The 19266-nt window shown below is 36.5% G+C and overlaps 3 protein-coding genes across 3 annotated transcripts; 1 reads left to right on the top strand and 2 right to left on the bottom strand.

Moving 5' to 3' along the window:
• Nucleotides 1928-3842, top strand: LOC109821090. Its single transcript, XM_020387284.1, has 3 exons — nt 1928-2342; nt 3303-3768; nt 3831-3842. Exons 1-3 carry the CDS (start codon nt 2026-2028, stop codon nt 3840-3842), a joined length of 795 nt encoding a protein of 264 aa, XP_020242873.1. The 5' UTR covers nt 1928-2025.
• On the bottom strand, nt 10573-11729 carry LOC109821987. The gene is made up of 3 exons (XM_020388141.1): nt 11081-11729; nt 10916-11003; nt 10573-10842 (listed from the first exon to the last, which is right to left on the bottom strand). Exons 1-3 carry the CDS (start codon nt 11722-11724, stop codon nt 10744-10746), a joined length of 831 nt encoding a protein of 276 aa, XP_020243730.1. The 5' UTR covers nt 11725-11729; the 3' UTR covers nt 10573-10743.
• On the bottom strand, nt 11999-14890 carry LOC109821089. The gene is made up of 6 exons (XM_020387283.1): nt 14839-14890; nt 14513-14746; nt 13542-14262; nt 12604-12903; nt 12055-12498; nt 11999-12007 (listed from the first exon to the last, which is right to left on the bottom strand). Exons 2-6 carry the CDS (start codon nt 14728-14730, stop codon nt 11999-12001), a joined length of 1692 nt encoding a protein of 563 aa, XP_020242872.1. The 5' UTR covers nt 14731-14746; nt 14839-14890.

The raw sequence follows: 19266 nt of genomic DNA, 5'->3' as shown, positions 1-19266 counted from the left end.
AACTATGGCTTCTTTTTTTTCTTTGCTTAATTTGATGCGTGCGATTCATTTTGAGCGTGTTAAACGTTACATATGAGGAGCTGGTTATGTGGGAATTTTGTGCAAAAATGCAATACTGAATATGCATAGTATATAATAGCTACTGTGGATGTTGGAAAATTGTACGCTACCCTGTTCTGAATGTTCATGGGATAATTAAACCAGCTGTAAAGTAAACAAGGACACTTGGATCATTTATGGACGCCCTGCTCTAAATTCGGGCGCTTCTTGGCCCTGATTTACAAAGCCGACGCCCACTAAACATTGGGTCCAGCTTTATCTGGGATGCGATGGGCCCCAAAAGCCCACGTTGTTAAGGGGCTGTTTGGTGGTTGTTGGTGAAGCTGTGTATTTATGACATAACTTGGAAAGTTGTTGTCCACCTCATCAATATCACTTTTATACTTTTCTTTGTTTGTTTTTTATTCCATTGGAATCATAAATTGTTTGTTTGGTTTGCAAATGTAATTTTAATTGTTTGTTTGGAAAGTGTAAAAAATGGTCCCTACTCAAATGATCATATTGGTTAGAATTATTTTTTATTATGTTTTTTGACTTCAATGTCAGTTTTCTCCTAAAATCATGTCTTTTTTTTATGAAATCACTTTACAAGTCACATCAGCATATGAAATCACTTTTTTCTCCTAAAATCATGTCTTTTTTTTATGAAATCACTTTACAAGTCACATCAGCATATGAAATCACTTTACACTATTTTCACAACGTCACATCAGCATATGAAATCACTTTACACTATTTTCACAACTACAAACAAACAATTAAAAGTGATGAAAACTGACATTGGGACCCATTTTTTTAGACTTTACATCCTTTTACACGGGTAAAAACATACAACCAAACAGCTTCTAAGCCTAATCCTGTTGTAGTAGGCATCATAAGTTGAGAAAACGTACATGTGCAGAGCTGGGTGTCTGTGTTGTGTTATCCTACGGCCTAGCCTAACCCGTAGAACATTTATTACTTCCTTATTTACAATTTTCTCGGGGACCTAAATTTTGTTACAAGGCTTTCGCAATCGAGCCCTGTAAAATTTTGTTTATGCTAGGACTGGACATTTGAAGGGTCTCCCATTTATGTAGATAATAAAGATTTGAGTTGACTTGAACCTTTTTGAAAGAAGCATTTCATGATTATTTGTTACTAGAGTAATGCATTGCTCTCATTCTTCTTCAGTACGAAGATAGCTGCTGACAAAAATTAATATGTTGGACCATTTAGTGATTGAAAATTTATTTTCTTTTTGTTTTGCTAGGGCCTCGGAGGGCTTTCAAATAGATAAGGCTCTGGCAACAATTAGGATAGGTCTGCAGTTTGGCTACGGCCTTGCTACATGATTTAATGACTCTAGACTGATGGACCTATTCGTTTTGATAATATACGTTTGAGGCTGGGCTCAGTATCCTTCGTGTAGCCAAGGCCCGAAAGCCTAGTGACAAAAATCTCCGTGGATTATTTGCATACCTTCACAATTTCACATCCACAGGACAACACAATTAAAAGCACTTTGTTTTATTATATGACTGTGACGTATTGGTTACCTAATTTATAAATAATTTTCTTATTGTATAATCCTACTAAAACTTTAGGGAAAAATGTGTCCAGGCCCCAAAAGTGGGAACTTCGTGTGACTAGCCCCCCTGTACTTTGCCCCATGTGGAATAGCCCCAAAAAATGGGCTTTAATGTTTTAAGCCCCCTCCACGTCAGCTTTATACTAAAAGCAGATTGTATTTTACAAAAAAATCGAAACTGCCCTTCTCTTTCTTCCCCAGACGAGTCCTGGAAGTCACTTCTCATTAATGCGATATGATGGGGAAAATGGAGGGAAATTTCCCCCTTTTTTTACTCCATCTAACTAGTTAGTTCTCCATTACTCCTCTTCCTCAGACCAAAATTCTCTCCATAACTCTCTCCATCATGAGCAATAACTAGTTAGTTCTCCATTACTCCTCCTCCTCAGATCAAAATGGCTGAAAAGGACATCATCTGCATTGTCTCTTCGCAGTATAAAGCGGTATTCTTGAAGATTAATTCTTCAACCACCATCTTGGATCTCAAGTTTGATGCGGCAGAGAGGTTAGATCTTCCATACGAGTCATTAATTTTGGCATACGAAGATCAAACAGTTGGAAGCTTAAAATTTCTCATTGAGAACGATGGTGATCTGACGTCTATGGTGGAGCATTGCCACAATCTTGGACTGAAAGAGGTTCACGTGCAAGCTTTTAAAGAAGGAGATGATTCTTCGAATAAACAGGAAAACGAGCAAGTCCGACAAGACATGTAGGTTAACTGTAAAATCAATTAACTTAAGTTCTAATCGTCTTCTTGTTAGTTCTATACTAGGTTTAACTGGACTTCAGTTCTAATGTTTTATTTGTCATTAAGCAGTTCTTTGTTATGCTCCATACTAGAGTTCTAATGTTTTATTTGTCAGTTCTAATCGCTATTTTGTTAGTTCTACTAGAGTTATTGCTGGTTCCACTATAGTTCCCATATTGTTAGTCCTAATTGTTATAAATTAGATATAACGTGGTATAAATTAGACAATGTAGGTATAAAATAGAACTAACAAGCCATCAGTTAGAACTGACACTAACACACTACAGATTAGAACTAACACTGTGCATATTATTAGAACTAACACGCTACAGAATAGAACTAACACTGTGCAGATTAGAACTAACACTCTACAGAATAGAACTAACACTGTGCAGATTAGAACTAACACTCTACAGAATAGAACTAACACTGTGCAGATTAGAACTAACACTCTACAGAATAGAACTAACACTGTGCAGATTAGAACTAACACTCTACAGAATAGAACTAACACTGTGCAGATTAGAACTAACACTCTACAGAATAGAACTAACACTGTGCAGATTAGAACTAACACTCTACAGAATAGAACTAACACTGTGCAGATTAGAACTAACACTCTACAGAATAGAACTAACACTGTGCAGATTAGAACTAACACTCTACAGAATAGAACTAACATGTTATAATTTTGAAATAGCTTGTTATAAAATAGAAATAACTTCGTTAAATTAGAACTAACCTTTAATGGCTATATTGTTTGTTCTAATAGCTATTATGTCAGTTCTAATCAATGCACTGTTAGCTCTAATGGTTATATTGTTAGTTCTTTTAGTTCTAATTGATTCTAACAGCAAGCAATTGTCGTTTTTGCTTTTTAGCTTTTGCTATTATCTGTTGATACTTCTATTATTTGTGCAGTTTGAAATCAAAAAGTGTAGACTGTGGCCCGTCGGCGTTGTTGACCACAAGTGTTCCAGATAAGAATCCCAATGACAATCCTTCCGGAGATGATGTCATGACGATTGATGACATGATTAGCAGATCAGAGAGGATTCCTGCTTGGTGGCACACAGCTTTAACCGGTGAGGGACAACGATTTGAAAGTGCGAAGGAGTTAAGATTGGCCTTGCTATACTACTCCATGGCAAAAAAATTCGAATACGAGTTTGGGAAGAATGAACCGAAGCGTATTCGAGTGTTTTGTCGGTTTAAGGCAGCAAAAAATTGTCCGTGGATGTTATTTGCCTCTCCACCGAAAAATGATAATAGACTTGAAATCAAAAGGTTTGTGGACAATCACAGTTGTGGGCAGCATGGCAATAATGCTCGTCAATCTAGAGCCTCAAGGCGATTCATTACTACCCAATTACAACCCACGTTAAAGGTTCGACCGGATATACGGCCTATTGACGTTCAAAAGGAGTTTCTAAGCTCGTATGGGATTAGGGTCGATTATAGTAAGATTTGGTGGGGTAAAGAAAGAGTACAAGAGAAATTATATGGTGATGCCCATGAGTCCTACGATCAATTACGATGGTAAATAGAAGATGATATATAACAAAAGACAAACTAATTTCCTTTATGTGATGTTGATTATACTAATTTTTCAATGTTGGTACTAACGCTTAATCTTCAATTTTCTAGGTATGTAGAAGAGGTCAAGAAGACAAACCCAGGTAGCTATATTCATGTTGAACAAAATGAGGGGAGGTTTACAAGGTTATTCATATGCTACGCCGCCTACATAAATGGTTTTTTATATGGCTGTAGACCACTCTTATTTTTGGATAGTACCTTTCTTAAAGATCGATTCAAAGGCATACTCCTAAACGCCGTAGCATATGATGGAAATCAGGGGATATTTCCATTGGCGTATTGTATATGTGATCAGGAAAATAATGTTAACTGGAAGTGGTTCTTACAAGGTTAGTTCTATCCCTAGCCATGTTAGTTCTGTTGCAGGTTATGATAATTCTAGCTCATTCATTGCTAACTCTAATTCGTGTATGGTAACCACAACTCTTTGTAGGTTTGTGGTCTATTCTCTATGAAAGGCCAGATCCATACAACCCTCCACACAAGCTAGTGATAATTTCAGATGCGGATAAGGGGATCAGAGAAGCAGTTAGAGAATTTTTTCCAGATTCTATACACTCTCGATGTGTGTTGCATCTAGTTGAGAACTTCAGGACAAAGTTGAAGGATTTGGGATTCAAATCAAAAGATACTCAGATCTTGGGTAATCTATTACAATCTGCCTGTTACAAATATACTAGAGCAGAATGGAACGATTACATGGACGACATTAGACTGGTTGACGAAAGAGCTTACAATATTGTGATGAACTACGCTCCAGAAAACTGGGCCAATGCGTTTTTCCCTGGAGTTAGGTAAGTTATAAGCTATTTCATTACATGACTATTATAAGCCGCTTGACGAATTCCCTATTATGTTTCAGATATGGTCACGTTACATCCAATGTTGCAGAGTCATTCAACAAATGGATACATGAGGCTAGGCTACTACGGATACTTCAACTGGTAGAGCACATACGTAAACAGATTATGGTTCGTATGAATGAGCGACGAACCATGGCTGAAAGCTGGAATCAATTTCTTTGCCCCAAAGCTGAACTTGCTCTCAAAGAGAACATGGAAAATGGCCGTCCATTGGAGGTTCGTCAGTCCCACACAGGATTATTTGAGGTACAATCCCATAGATCTTGTCAAGTGGATCTAGACAATAAAACATGCACTTGCCGTGGGTGGGATGTAACCCGTGTCCCTTGCAAACATGCATGCGCATCCATTATGTTTATGAAAAGGGATGTCTACCAGTTCTGTGACTGGTTTATGACGGTTGAAGCCTTTAAAAAAAACTATGAGCCAATCCTCTACCCTATCCCTGACCATGAGAAGTGCATCGTGCCAAGGGATGAGATACAGATCCTACCTCCACTTACAACAAAAAGGAAAGGGAGAAATAAAACCAGGCGTATCAACAACAGAACTGTTTACACGCGGCCAGTAAAATGTTCTCGATGTCATATGGAAGGTCATAACCGTAAAACATGTAATGAATCTATAGCTGACTAAGTGTTTGATATGTTGAAGTGTTTTCGTCCCAGTATGCAACAAATATTTTGTTTTTTTCCGATTGAATGTTTACTCTTTGTTAATCGGGAACTAACATCAGCTTACACTAGATAAAAAGTTGTAAGTAACAAAACAACTATCATATTAGGCCTAACACGCTTAAAAGAATAGAACTAACATCTCAGTTATTCGATGCGCTCGAGGGGCTAGGAGTAACAAGCCAAAGAATAGAACTAACTTGGTATCAGATAGTACTAACATGTGCAGAAGCAGAACTGACTTGGATCGGAACAGATTACAGAATAGAACTAACACTCTACAGGATAGCACTAACACTCTACAGACTTGAACTAACACTGTGCAGAATAGAACTAACACTCTACAGAATAGAACTAACACTGTGCAGATTAGAACTAACACTCTACAGAATAGAACTAACACTGTGCAGATTAGAACTAACACTCTACAGAACAGAACTAACACTGTGCAGAATAGAACTAACACTCTACAGATTAGAACTAACACTGTGCAGATTAGAACTAACACTCTACAGAACAGAACTAACACTGTGCAGATTAGAACTAACACTCTACAGAACAGAAATAACTTGGTATAAATTAGAACTAACTTGGTATAAAATGAGAACAAACTTGGTATAAAATAGAACTAACTTTGTATAAATTAGATCTAACATTGTATAAAATAGAACTAACTTGGTATAAATTAGGTTTATAACGTTGTAAAAAATAGAACTATCTTGGTATAAATTAGAGCTAACGTGGTATAAATTAGATATAACGTGGTATAAATTAGGTTTATAACGTGATATAAAATAGAACTAACTTGGTATAAATTAGTAAATTAGATCTAACGTGGTATAAATGAGATATAACGTGGTATAAATTAGGTTTATAACTTGGTATAAAATAGAACTAACACAAATTAGATATAACGTGGTATAAATTAGATATAACGTGTAATAAAATAGAACTAACAAGCCATCACACGCTACAGACTTGAACTAACACTGTGCAGAATAGAACTAACACTCTACAGAATAGAACTAACACTGTGCAGATTAGAACTAACACTCTACAGAATAGAACTAACACTGTGCAGATTAGAACTAACACTCTACAGAATAGAACTAACACTGTGCAGATTAGAACTAACACTCTACAGAATAGAACTAACACTGTGCAGATTAGAACTAACACTCTACAGAATAGAACTAACACTGTGCAGATTAGAACTAACACTCTACAGAATAGAACTAACACTGTGCAGATTAGAACTAACACTCTACAGAATAGAACTAACACTGTGCAGATTAGAACTAACACTCTACAGAACAGAACTAACACTGTGCAGATTAGAACTAACACTCTACAGAATAGAACTAACACTGTGCAGATTAGAACTAACACTCTACAGAATAGAACTAACACTGTGCAGATTAGAACTAACACTCTACAGAATAGAACTAACACTGTGCAGATTAGAACTAACACTCTACAGAACAGAAATAACTTGGTATAAATTAGAACTAACTTGGTATAAAATGAGAACAAACTTGGTATAAAATAGAACTAACTTTGTATAAATTAGATCTAACATTGTATAAAATAGAACTAACTTGGTATAAATTAGGTTTATAACGTTGTAAAAAATAGAACTATCTTGGTATAAATTAGAGCTAACGTGGTATAAATTAGATATAACGTGGTATAAATTAGGTTTATAACGTGATATAAAATAGAACTAACACAAATTAGATATAACGTGGTATAAATTAGATCTAACGTGGTATAAATTAGGTTTATAACGTAGTAAAAAATAGATCTAACTTGGTATAAATTAGATCTAACGTGGTATAAATTAGGTTTATAACGTGGTATAAATTAGGTTTATAACGTGGTATAAAATAGAACTAACTTGGTATAAATTAGAAATAACTTGGTATAAAATGAGATATAACGTGGTATAAATTAGGTTTATAACTTGGCATAAAATAGAACTAACATAAATTAGATATATAACGTGGTATAAATTAGATATAACGTGTAATAAAATAGAACTAACAAGCCATCACAAGCTACAGATTAGAACGAACACTGTGCAGAATAGAACTAACACTCTACAGATTAGAACTAACACTGTGCAGATTAGAACTAACACTCTACAGAATAGAACTAACACTGTGCAGATTAGAACTAACACTCTACAGAATAGAACTAACACTGTGCAGATTAGAACTAACACTCTACAGAACAGAAATAACTTGGTATAAATTAGAACTAACTTGGTATAAAATGAGAACAAACTTGGTATAAAATAGAACTAACTTTGTATAAATTAGATCTAACATTGTATAAAATAGAACTAACTTGGTATAAATTAGGTTTATAACGTTGTAAAAAATAGAACTATCTTGGTATAAATTAGAGCTAACGTGGTATAAATTAGATATAACGTGGTATAAATTAGGTTTATAACGTGATATAAAATAGAACTAACTTGGTATAAATTAGTAAATTAGATCTAACGTGGTATAAATGAGATATAACGTGGTATAAATTAGGTTTATAACTTGGTATAAAATAAAACTAACACAAATTAGATATAACGTGGTATAAATTAGATATAACGTGTAATAAAATAGAACTAACAAGCCATCACACGCTACAGACTTGAACTAACACTGTGCAGAATAGAACTAACACTCTACAGAATAGAACTAACACTGTGCAGATTAGAACTAACACTCTACAGAATAGAACTAACACTGTGCAGATTAGAACTAACACTCTACAGAATAGAACTAACACTGTGCAGATTAGAACTAACACTCTACAGAACAGAACTAACACTGTGCAGATTAGAACTAACACTCTACAGAATAGAACTAACACTGTGCAGATTAGAACTAACACTCTACAGAATAGAACTAACACTGTGCAGATTAGAACTAACACTCTACAGAATAGAACTAACACTGTGCAGATTAGAACTAACACTCTACAGAATAGAACTAACACTGTGCAGATTAGAACTAACACTCTACAGAATAGAACTAACACTGTGCAGATTAGAACTAACACTCTACAGAATAGAACTAACACTGTGCAGATTAGAACTAACACTCTACAGAATAGAACTAACACTGTGCAGATTAGAACTAACACTCTACAGAACAGAAATAACTTGGTATAAATTAGAACTAACTTGGTATAAAATGAGAACAAACTTGGTATAAAATAGAACTAACTTTGTATAAATTAGATCTAACATTGTATAAAATAGAACTAACTTGGTATAAATTAGGTTTATAACGTTGTAAAAAATAGAACTATCTTGGTATAAATTAGAGCTAACGTGGTATAAATTAGATATAACGTGGTATAAATTAGGTTTATAACGTGATATAAAATAGAACTAACTTGGTATAAATTAGAAATAACTTGGTATAAAATGAGATATAACGTGGTATAAATTAGGTTTATAACTTGGTATAAAATAAAACTAACACAAATTAGATATAACGTGGTATAAATTAGATATAACGTGTAATAAAATAGAACTAACAAGCCATCACAAGCTACATGCAGATTAGAACTAACACTCTACAGATTAGAACTAACACTGTGCAGATTAGAACTAACACTCTACAGAACAGAACTAATACTGTGCAGATTAGAACTAACACTCTACAGAACAGAACTAATACTGTGCAGATTAGAACTAACACTCTACAGAACAAAACTAACATTGTGCAGATTAGAACTAACACTCTACAGAATAGATCTAACATGTTAAAATATATAACTAAAAGGGTGCAGATTGGAAGTAACACAACATTTGTAACAAACTGTTTGGTGGATAAGCAAAATTTAACAAGAAAAAACACGCAATGATTCCAGGTCTTCATTTGTTGCTGCCCTCGCTGGATGGGTTTGGGTCTAATAAACCCTTTTCACTATCACTCGCCTTCCTTTTCGAAGGTCCTGGCTTACTGCGCTTTGAGGAAGGAGAACTGGATTCCGCTGAGCCACTGTGGGAGACGATGGGGTTTAAAGGGAGAGGAACATTGCCGGTAGGGAGAGCCCTTGGAGAATTGGCACCCCCGACCCCTTGGTTACGGAGAAACAGCTGCCATTGGTCTCTCTCTACCGTCATGTGGACGCCACCCCAACTAACCTCAATTAACTCGGGGTCGGCCCTAAAGGGCTGCGCACGCTGGGGCCCTAAGTTGAGTCGTGTGGATCCATGAGCCCTCTCCAAATTCCCCCCGCATTGGACCTGCGTGATGGCGTATCCTTCCCTGGCGTTACCGTCCACCGGCGAGATGTAACGGAACCCAAGCCTCTTAGGGATTTCAGATAAATCCCTAACCTTGAGTAGAACTCTACAGTCTTTGAAGTTAGAATGTGTTATGACGTCCCTGGAGCACATGACACATTCACCGATACCAATGAGCAGAGATTGAAGAAATTCAAAATTCCAGAGGTGGTATGGGAGATTGAATAGGCGAATCCATACTAGAAAGGGTTGAGGCAACGTTGTTAGCCTCAGATCCTCTTTCCAACGGCGGAATCTGCCCTTAAATGTGTCCATATCTATCAAACCGAGTTCAATAGCTTGGGCAAGAACTTCATCGGATGGAAACTGCACCATGAAGCTGTTCCCTGTCGCCTCCTTGATTTGATGGGGCCATATCCTAAGATTGAAGCGGTAGGCCAGCATCTCTCGGAGCTCCTGCACCGATGGACGGCCTCTATCAAGATTGAAGATGGCGAAAGCAGAAAGATGTCGTATGGTGCTGGAGGTGTTGGCCGGGACGGTAAGGCTAACTAACACCGTATTAATTAGAACTAACACGCTACAGAATAGAACTAACACTGTGCAGAATAGAACTAACACGCTACATAATAGAACTAACGTTCTACAGAATAGAACTAACACTGTACAGACTAGAACTAACACTGTGCAGATTAGAACTAACACTGTGCAGAACAGAACTAACACTCTACAGAATAGAACTAACACTGTGCAGATTAGAACTAACACTCTACAGAATAGAACTAACACTGTGCAGATTAGAACTAACACTCTACAGAATAGAACTAACACTCTAAAGAACGGAACTAACATGACTTATGGTAGGTCTAATTTGATGCTAACTAGAACTAACGTGACTCATGGTATAACTAGCATGGATTACACAAGATCTAACATGAATTTCAATCAAAACTAACGTGGTGAAATTAGGAATAGCATGTTCTTACAAGAAAGAACACCGATACCACTCCATATCCTTTGCCGTATGCCTCCTGGCTAATCGTGTCCAAAACTGCTTCTTCCACCTGTAATTGTTATGAAACATTAAAATTCAATTTAAACAATATAATTTGAATTATTAAGGAAGTATATGTTAACCTTGTCGTCAAGGCGGCCACCACGAAGCACATATAACAACTCTTCCCTGTTAATAGTGCTGTTGGTTGTTACTATAACATTATATCTCCTGGTATAAATTAGAACTAACATGAATTAGAACTAATATGTGGAGAATTAGCATATAAATAGTCAACTGAAACTTACTTGTGAATCTTCTGAGAACAAAATTTGGTTAGGCTATCAATTTCAGCTTTGTCGAGTCTTTCTGCTACGGGAGATGGTATCTTTAAATTATGTACAAAAGCACCTGTGCTATCTATTATGCGTAAGTTAAACAATGTAGGGTCTGGAAGCTCATTATTCAGCTCTCCCAATAGAGCTTCCTCTTCATCTGTCATTGGCTTGAAACTCAACGCATCAAAAGTGGGGATTTGAATACCGGGATAAAAATGAGTAACTTTTTCAGCTAGTTTTACTTTTGGTTCAGGACTTTCAAGTATATCTATACTAATTTTTTCCTTTTTCTTTCTTTTGCCTTCAGTATATGGTGTCCTCTTCCATTTAGATCTCCTGCTTACCCTTTTTGCCTTTGGTCTACGCTTTGCTTCCACATTGCTCGTTAGAACATCTACAAGTTTGTCCACATCATGTTCAATATTCACAAGATCCTCTTCCTCCTGTGCTTCCAACTTATCTACATTCTCCTTGCCTTTATCTACAATATCTTCCTCCTTATCTACACCATCAACAGTATCCTCATCAAAACCTTTGTTATCTACAATAAAATTTTCATTTTCCATATGCTCCTCTTCCTTATCTACCATATGCTCCTCTTCCTTATCTACCATACGCTCCTCTTCCTTATCTACCATACGCTCCTCTTCCTTATCTACCATATGCTCCTCTTCCTTATCTACCATACGCTCCTCTTCCTTATCTACAATATCTTCCATATGCTCCTCTTCCTTATCTACCATATGCTCCTCTTCCATATCTACAATATGTTCCATATGCTCCTCTTCCTTATTTACACTATCCTCCATATGCTCCTCTTCCATATCTACAATATGTTCCATATGCTCCTCTTCCATATCTACAATATGTTGCATATGCTCCTCTTCCTTATTTACACTATCATCAACCTTAGTATCTACAGTCTGGTCAACCTTACTATATACCCCCTCCCCTGGAGAAGTAACTGGCTCCTCTTCTATTGCCTCATCGTCAGCAAGATGCTTTACATCCTCTTCAACAATCTTATGTACATGTTCTTGACTGGTGGGCTCTTCCTTATATACACTGCTTGTTTTGGACTTCTGTTCCTCTTGAGCTCCCTGTCGCTTCTTCCTAATTTCATTTGCAATTTTCTGTTTGATATTTGACTTAAGGAGCACCGGGTCTATAACCTCATCATGTCTTCCACATTTTTCAATTATCCTGTTAAGCCTGTTGATCTCAATCATGAATTCTTTACAATATTTGCTCTTGGTCTGCTTTGTAGCAACAAGAAGTCGTTTGAGAAATTTAGCAGAATTTCTCCAAAATGTGAGTTGCTGCTCAATGGGAAGAACATTGATCTCCTCTTCATCGTTAAAAGCAACGTCAATATGCTTTGCCATGATCTGTTATTGATACAAGATTATTATTTTAAGTAGGATTAAACATAATTAGGATATTCTTTGCAGTTAGTGTGAAATGAGTACGACTTAACATAACAGGATACTTACGTAACCTATTGAGAAGTTCTTAGTAGTTTCTTCCTGCAAAGCCTTCCTCTTTGCCTGACGCTTTTGCTGAAGAACTTCATCCCTCTGTTCAGCGGGAAGTGGATGAACATGACCAGGAGAAGCGACCTCCGCAATAGGCCTATGGACAAATGTTATTGACGCTGACTTAGCCTTTGAAATAATTGTCGGCATCCTCATAGATGCGATTCTCTCCTCCCCTAATGCCCAATTTGTCATTGGAGGTCTGGAGGTGTCTAAGAGGGCATATTTTTTTATGCCTGTCATCTCGTAGTACCAAAGCTGTACCAAATAATATATTTACCATTAACATTTAATACTAGACTAGACCAAAGAAAATAAAATATGGCTGCATCTAGAACTAACATGGTGTAAATTAGAACAGAACAGAACAGAACTAATACTCTACAGAATAGAACTAACACTCTACAGAATAGAACTAACACTGAGCAGATTAGAACTAACACTCTACAAATAATATATTTACCATTAACATTTAATACTAGACTAGACTAAAGAGAATAAAATATGGCTGCATCTAGAACTAACATGGTGTAAATTAGTACGTGGTACGACATGAATTATGATAGAACTAACATGACCTATGATAGAACTTAAATGGGTGCAGATAGAACTAACACTCTACAGAATAGAACTAACACTCTACAGAATAGAACTAACACAGTGTTAGTTCTATTCTGTAGAGTGTTAGTTCTATTCTGCAGCGTGTTAGTTCTAATCTGTCTGTAGCGTGTGAGTTCTAATCTGCAGATTAGAACTAACACTCTACAGAACGGAACTAACACTGTGCAGATTAGAACTAACACGCTACAGAATAGAACTAACATAGAATAAGTTAGAACTAACAATGCATAGGTACGAATTAGAATGAAACAAGATCAGTAAAATATGGAACTTACACACAATAGTGTCATGCAACCTGGGACATATGCGACCTTTTGCTTCTTCTTTCCCTCCAAAGCAACTCCAATGCCCCTGATAATTTCATTATAAAAGAACGGGGCCCATGCAACAGAATTGACCCTCTGAATGCTATCCAGGTACCTGAGTAAGGGTCTAGGGATACCTTCCCCTGCTATGGGACTCCATATCATAGAGCATTGGTACAAAATTTGTAGCAGAGTAAAATCCTCGATATCCCGCTTTTTGGTAGATTCAACAAGCCGTTCAAGTAGCCCTTCAAGATGTTTACGTTGGCTGGTTTCTGATTTTTTTAACTTCTTACCCTCTTCAGAAATGAAAAGCTTAGCGAAGTATTCCAGCCATATTCTGCTTCTTGAGTCCCTATTGTTCCTTATGTCCTCCCCATAAATTGGGAAATAAGTATGGTTGTGGACCCATTGCAAATCAAAACTAACATTTTTCATACCCCCACTTTTTGAATCAGGTATACAAAAGGTGTTATTATCTCTATCGAAAAAGCTCAGCAGCAGCTCAAGGGTGGGCCGATCAGGCGCAGGAGCCCCAAATAAAATGTAGTGTTGAAATATAGAACCGCAGTATGCATCCCTATGCCACTGACGGATCTTCGGGGCAAGGCGCTTCATAAATGCCCAATAAGCCCCGATATTGGCCGTTAACCTTAGTGTTTCTGCTGAGCCTGTTAGAGCAATTTTTTCCCTGCAAAAAATTTTCGAATTTGTAAGTTCAATAAGACATATGAAACAATATTAGACCTAGCACTAACGGGAACAAAATAGAGCTAACACGTAATATTATAGAACTAACATTGGACTCATATTAGAACTAACATTGGACTTAAACTAGATCTAACGTTGGTATAAATTTAGAACTAACATTGGACAAAGCCTAGAACTAACAATATTGGGTTAATCTGCATTGTCTGTTCGCAGTATAACATAACACTTACTGTTTTTTTGAGGGGGGTTCGTTGGTACGACCAGCCATTGTCGTCCTCCTTTTCTGGTCTCGCCATTGTAATGCCTCCTTTTGCATTTCGATTAGGGTTTTCGTAGCTTCCGTAGCTTCCTCCGTGCTGCCACCCGCAGATGAAGCGCCTTTTCCTTCCAACTCGGCTCGGTGCCCGACCTCGTAGTCGTTACTGGATTTTTCCGTAGACGACGACATTTTTCCGGCGAAAACCCTAGAAACGTTGAAATCCGTACAGAAATTAGGAAGATGAAGAGTTTTTGATGGCGGTGCTAGGTGGAAGAGAGAGAAAGAGAGGGAGAGTACTTGTAAAGGTGAGGGGCACATTAACCCAGCTCAGTCCCATCAGAGGGCAAGATCGTAACTTTCTCTGGCTTTTTCTGAAAAAAAGTCAATTCGGGGCCTCGTCGCAAATACTATGTGTATTTGGGGCTATTCCACATGGGGCAAAGTACAAGGGGCTAGTCACACGAAGTTCCCACTTTTGGGGCCTGGACACATTTTTCCCAAAACTTTATTGTGCATTTGGATTCCATTGGGAGTAGAAGTACGTTTGGATGAGAGAGAGCTAAGGGTAATGGAAGAAAAAAAATAGCACTTAACTCCGTTTAGGAATTTTTTAAAAAAGGAAGGTAACAGAGGGGGTAGGAGGAGTAAATTTTTTATAAAAACGTTGTGGTCTTGTTCACCTCTAAATTGTGGTGTGGAGGAGGATTGGGAAAATAAACTTATAAGATCTAATATTAGACTTTCTATCACTATGGATTAACATCTCAGATTTCATTATAAAACCATTTTTTCACCTGCCCTTAATTAGAACTTCTAAACATGATGAAATAGGTTACCGTACATTCTCTTTACTAAACTCCTAAATAAGATATTATATTTGCCCTCCATTTCTTTATCTTTGTTCCCCTTATTTTACATTTCCTTCCCTTCCCCTAGTGCACTCTGAAACACAATGCAAGGGAAATTAAGGAAAAATAGGCAAGAGAAGAGAATGGAATGTAAGGGGGTGTTCGGTTCAATTTCTAGAAATTATAGGAAATGTTTTCCACTTAAAATATGATTTCCTTGTATTTCTTAAAAAATTATAGGAAAAGTTTTGAGAAATAAAAAAGTACCAATTTTCTTGTTTTTTGTACTTTGCTTGTTTGGTTCAAAACAAGAAAATGAGTCATAACTTTATAGAAAATAACAAGATTTGATAGGTTTTTAATTAAATATGGTATGTGTCAGATTTCTGGTGATTTCCTCTCATTTTGAGAGGAAATTGTTTTTTGTAAAATTTGGTAGGTTTTGATATTTTATAGAAAATATTTCTGTAAATTTTTTGTTGAACCAAACACAATTTACAGAAATCTCTGAAAAACTTTTAATTACAAATTTGCCATTGTCAGATGTTTTGAGAAAAGTTTTTTCAAAAAGTGTGCAACCAAACAGCCCCTTAGCATACATGATGTATTGCAGCGGAAATTCAAACCCCCCCTGTAGAGTAGGGAAAATTAAACTACCAGAAATGGGTGGATAAATAATATAAGGAAATTATTCTCCTTTATCTAAATAGGCCTTTAAGCTCACAGATGCATTTTCCAGTTTGAAAAAAATAATAATAAAAGAAAAGAAAAGGTACTTACCATGTCGTAAATATTTGACGAGCGTGCCACAAGCATTAGTCTATCAGTAAACCATGCCACACTTTGGTGATGCATAGTTTGCTTTGGTTGTGTGCGGTGGGACATTAGCAAACCATACTACATTCATGATATTTTCCTCTATAAAGTGGCTAGCCACTATAAGATTAGATACAATACCAAAACCATTCGTGTTTATACTAGATGTTAGTTCAAACATATGTTGGTACATGCATTTGTTCTCTAATTTAAAATGCACAAATATTGGACACCTTTTTTTTTTCCTCATCAGACTTCCATGGGGTAACTCGGGAAAAGTATTTAAAAAAACAACGTTTAGCTTCTTAATTTTCAAATAACTGGCTTATTATGTTAACAAAAAGCATAATTAAAAAAACGATTTTGTTTTTTCTTAATTTTTGTATAATTTTAGAGATTAAAAAAATGCTACAAATCAATAGCCATTTTGTAAACAACTTGTGACTTGAAGCTCTCATGATATGATTGGTCATATCAATCACACTAATACCCTCAGAAGTTATATTACTTTAACTCATATATATATATGCACCTCCACATCGTGCTACTTCAGCATTATGGCATTCCTCTTTCTGCACACGTCACATGGAGCCGAAAACTAGCATTTACCGTCATTAAGACAATGAAGGTATTTTATCTTGTACGCAATTTTGAAATTTATGATGAGTGGGAGCATGTTTTGCAATTTTGGATTACATTCCGGTGTTTGATAAAGTTTAGTGGATTATAATCTATTCGATAGTAGAGCGTTTGGCAAATGGATGACTTATGAGCTATTATTATTATTGAAATGACTAAAAAAATGTTCAATGGAGTTAAAAGAGAGATAAAAGGGGATTGGAATTTTGTGAAATGGTAATTAGTGATATATTAGTATTTCACTTGGTCAAACCAAAAAATAAGCCAGGACGTCATAGAGCTTATTTTTTGGTGGCTTATAAGCACAAAATAATCCATTGATCAAACATGTTGAAGGGACTAAAATAAGCCACTCCGACTACTTGCCAAACACGCTCTAATGTGCTTTTTCCCCCTCCCTCCCTCCTCGAAGTAGTAGTCTTTGATTTGCATACTCTCCTATGTGTATACCCATACGTTCCTTGCCCATGCTTGGATAGGCTAGAAGACATTGGCCATGTGAGACTAGAACCCCTGTCTTACGGAAACTCTGCAATTCGTTCTCCCTCACATCAAAACTCTCTTTTAATGTATTTTTCGTACAAGCAAACCAAAACCGGAAATGAGGCCAAGATCCAAATGCACTGACAGAAGCCCATGTATCGCCAATTCTGGCCTCCTCTGGTCCTTTCTCAACTCATGAAAAGGCTCAGAATATCCTGCGGTTTCTTCAGGGGCCTTTTCGGTCAACAGCATCATGCTAACCACCCGAGAAAGTGAGCGCCATTTTCGTTCTGGTTTGGCCTCTGACCTGACTTTGACCGGTGACGCGGTGGCGCGCCCTGGCCGCTTGCACGTAGCGGGGAATTGAGGGAGGGCAAGGGGGGAGGGCCTGAGTTGTGGGTCCCGCGTCTGGTTGATTCCGTGTCGTGTCAAGGGTCCGAACGAAATGTTAATTAGGTGGACAAAGGAACAGAAAGCATTGTCCTCTTTATTAGAAGGAAGGGGGGAAAAAAGAAAAATAAAAAAAAAAGATCTTCAAGTAGCGATCTCCTCATTATATATCAGTTAATCATCATTAGAAATGGATTAGGGTTTTTAAAATATCGTTAAGTTACATATGATGGAACAAATTCCAGAATCTTTGAAGATCACGTATCATCTTTTTTTTTTCTTTTTCTTTTTATATAAGATCTTGATCCCGTTGTTGTATTTCTTTTTGTTTATTACCGTGATTAACAAATAAAAAACATGTGGAAAATATGGATTAAATAGATATACACGAAGTTGGTAATGTGAACTTGAGGATAATGGGTGGTAGAGAGAGGTTGGAGTTTCTTAGAATATGTAGCAAGCGTTTTCATGGGATTGCTTTGATAAAATAAGAAGATAATAGACAAGAGAGGTACATTAAGAACTAAATTGTTTCTTTTATAATATTGGTCAAACTTTCTTCCGTGAGGGTCTCTTTTATGCTTTTTGTTTAAAGGTTTCAGTGAATATATCCACGAGATGGATTTACATGTAGGAGATATGTGACTCACAGAAATGATAATATCAACATAAAGATTTAGATGCATTGGTTTGCTCAATTAATATAAAATTTTACTCAAGGTTTTATCTACTACATTGAGAATTATTGCATTCTGTTCTTCCAAATATTTAACTTGTACTCAATAATCTTGGATCGATCATTATGTTTCAGCTATACTACACACACATATATATGTTCAGCTGTTCAAGACATGGTTGTTGACAAGACACCTTCTCCTGCTAAATAAAGCAAATAATAATATTCTTGTCCTCTTAAAAAAATTAACTTTATTACGGAGTACAACATATCATTATTAGTTAATTAGATGAGACTCATGAGAGGGACTCTCGGATGAGAAAGCACAGAGCAATGAAAGACCAAATTAGGGAGAGTTTTAGGTACATCAATCTTGTCAATTAGGTAGAATTAGGCATTAATGGACCGAAAGCTCATTGGGAGGCACCCTAATTGGAACATGAATTCAAAGTCAATCAAGTCATTTTTTGTTAATGGTCTTTGGGCTTGATGTTTTTATTGACTCCAACAAGTAACTTTAAGTGGTCATTAGCGAGCTGGCATCTACGTGATTTGCTTAGAAATTTTTGAAAAGGAGCAAATTATGTAATGCCTAAGTTGTTGGCATCCTCATTGGGATAAGATTAAGGGTTTTGAATCTAAAGTGCTAAATTGACAATTAAGTGTTGCTCGTCCGTTGGACACCCGTGTAGAGCATGTTTTCCCCCCTTCCTTCTGTTTTATTATTTTTTGTTTTTTCGTTTCCTTTTTCAGGGAGATAGAAGAAGCAGATCGAATTATTTATTATTCTGTATTTCATTCATAAGCATTTTGATAAATTCAGAAGCGAATGGTAAAATATTGCCATGTTTCCGTGTTAAAAAAAATAGATAA

The sequence above is a fragment of the Asparagus officinalis genome, chromosome 8 (assembly GCF_001876935.1).
Source record: "Asparagus officinalis chromosome 8, Aspof.V1, whole genome shotgun sequence".
NCBI lineage: Eukaryota > Viridiplantae > Streptophyta > Magnoliopsida > Asparagales > Asparagaceae > Asparagus > Asparagus officinalis.
Note: the sequence above shows the minus strand (reverse complement) of the source record. Positions and strands in the feature narration are given on the sequence as shown.

What these genes read in the sequence shown, in the direction of transcription:
- LOC109821987 (XM_020388141.1), bottom strand. Translation starts at nt 11,724, where the DNA reads ATGGTAGATAAGGAAGAGGAGCATATGGTAGATAAGGAAGAGGAGCAT. An exon ending in TGTTCTCAGAAGATTCACAA is followed by an intron (nt 11,004 to 11,080) that starts GTAAGTTTCAGT and finishes AATTTATACCAG; the next exon opens with GAGATATAATGTTATAGTAA. An exon ending in GTGGCCGCCTTGACGACAAG is followed by an intron (nt 10,843 to 10,915) that starts GTTAACATATAC and finishes TAACAATTACAG; the next exon opens with GTGGAAGAAGCAGTTTTGGA.
- LOC109821089 (XM_020387283.1), bottom strand. Translation starts at nt 14,730, where the DNA reads ATGTCGTCGTCTACGGAAAAATCCAGTAACGACTACGAGGTCGGGCAC. An exon ending in GAACCCCCCTCAAAAAAACA is followed by an intron (nt 14,263 to 14,512) that starts GTAAGTGTTATG and finishes AATTTTTTGCAG; the next exon opens with GGAAAAAATTGCTCTAACAG. An exon ending in GTTGCATGACACTATTGTGT is followed by an intron (nt 12,904 to 13,541) that starts GTAAGTTCCATA and finishes TATTTGGTACAG; the next exon opens with CTTTGGTACTACGAGATGAC.
- LOC109821090 (XM_020387284.1), top strand. Translation starts at nt 2,026, where the DNA reads ATGGCTGAAAAGGACATCATCTGCATTGTCTCTTCGCAGTATAAAGCG. An exon ending in GAGCAAGTCCGACAAGACAT is followed by an intron (nt 2,343 to 3,302) that starts GTAGGTTAACTG and finishes TTATTTGTGCAG; the next exon opens with TTTGAAATCAAAAAGTGTAG.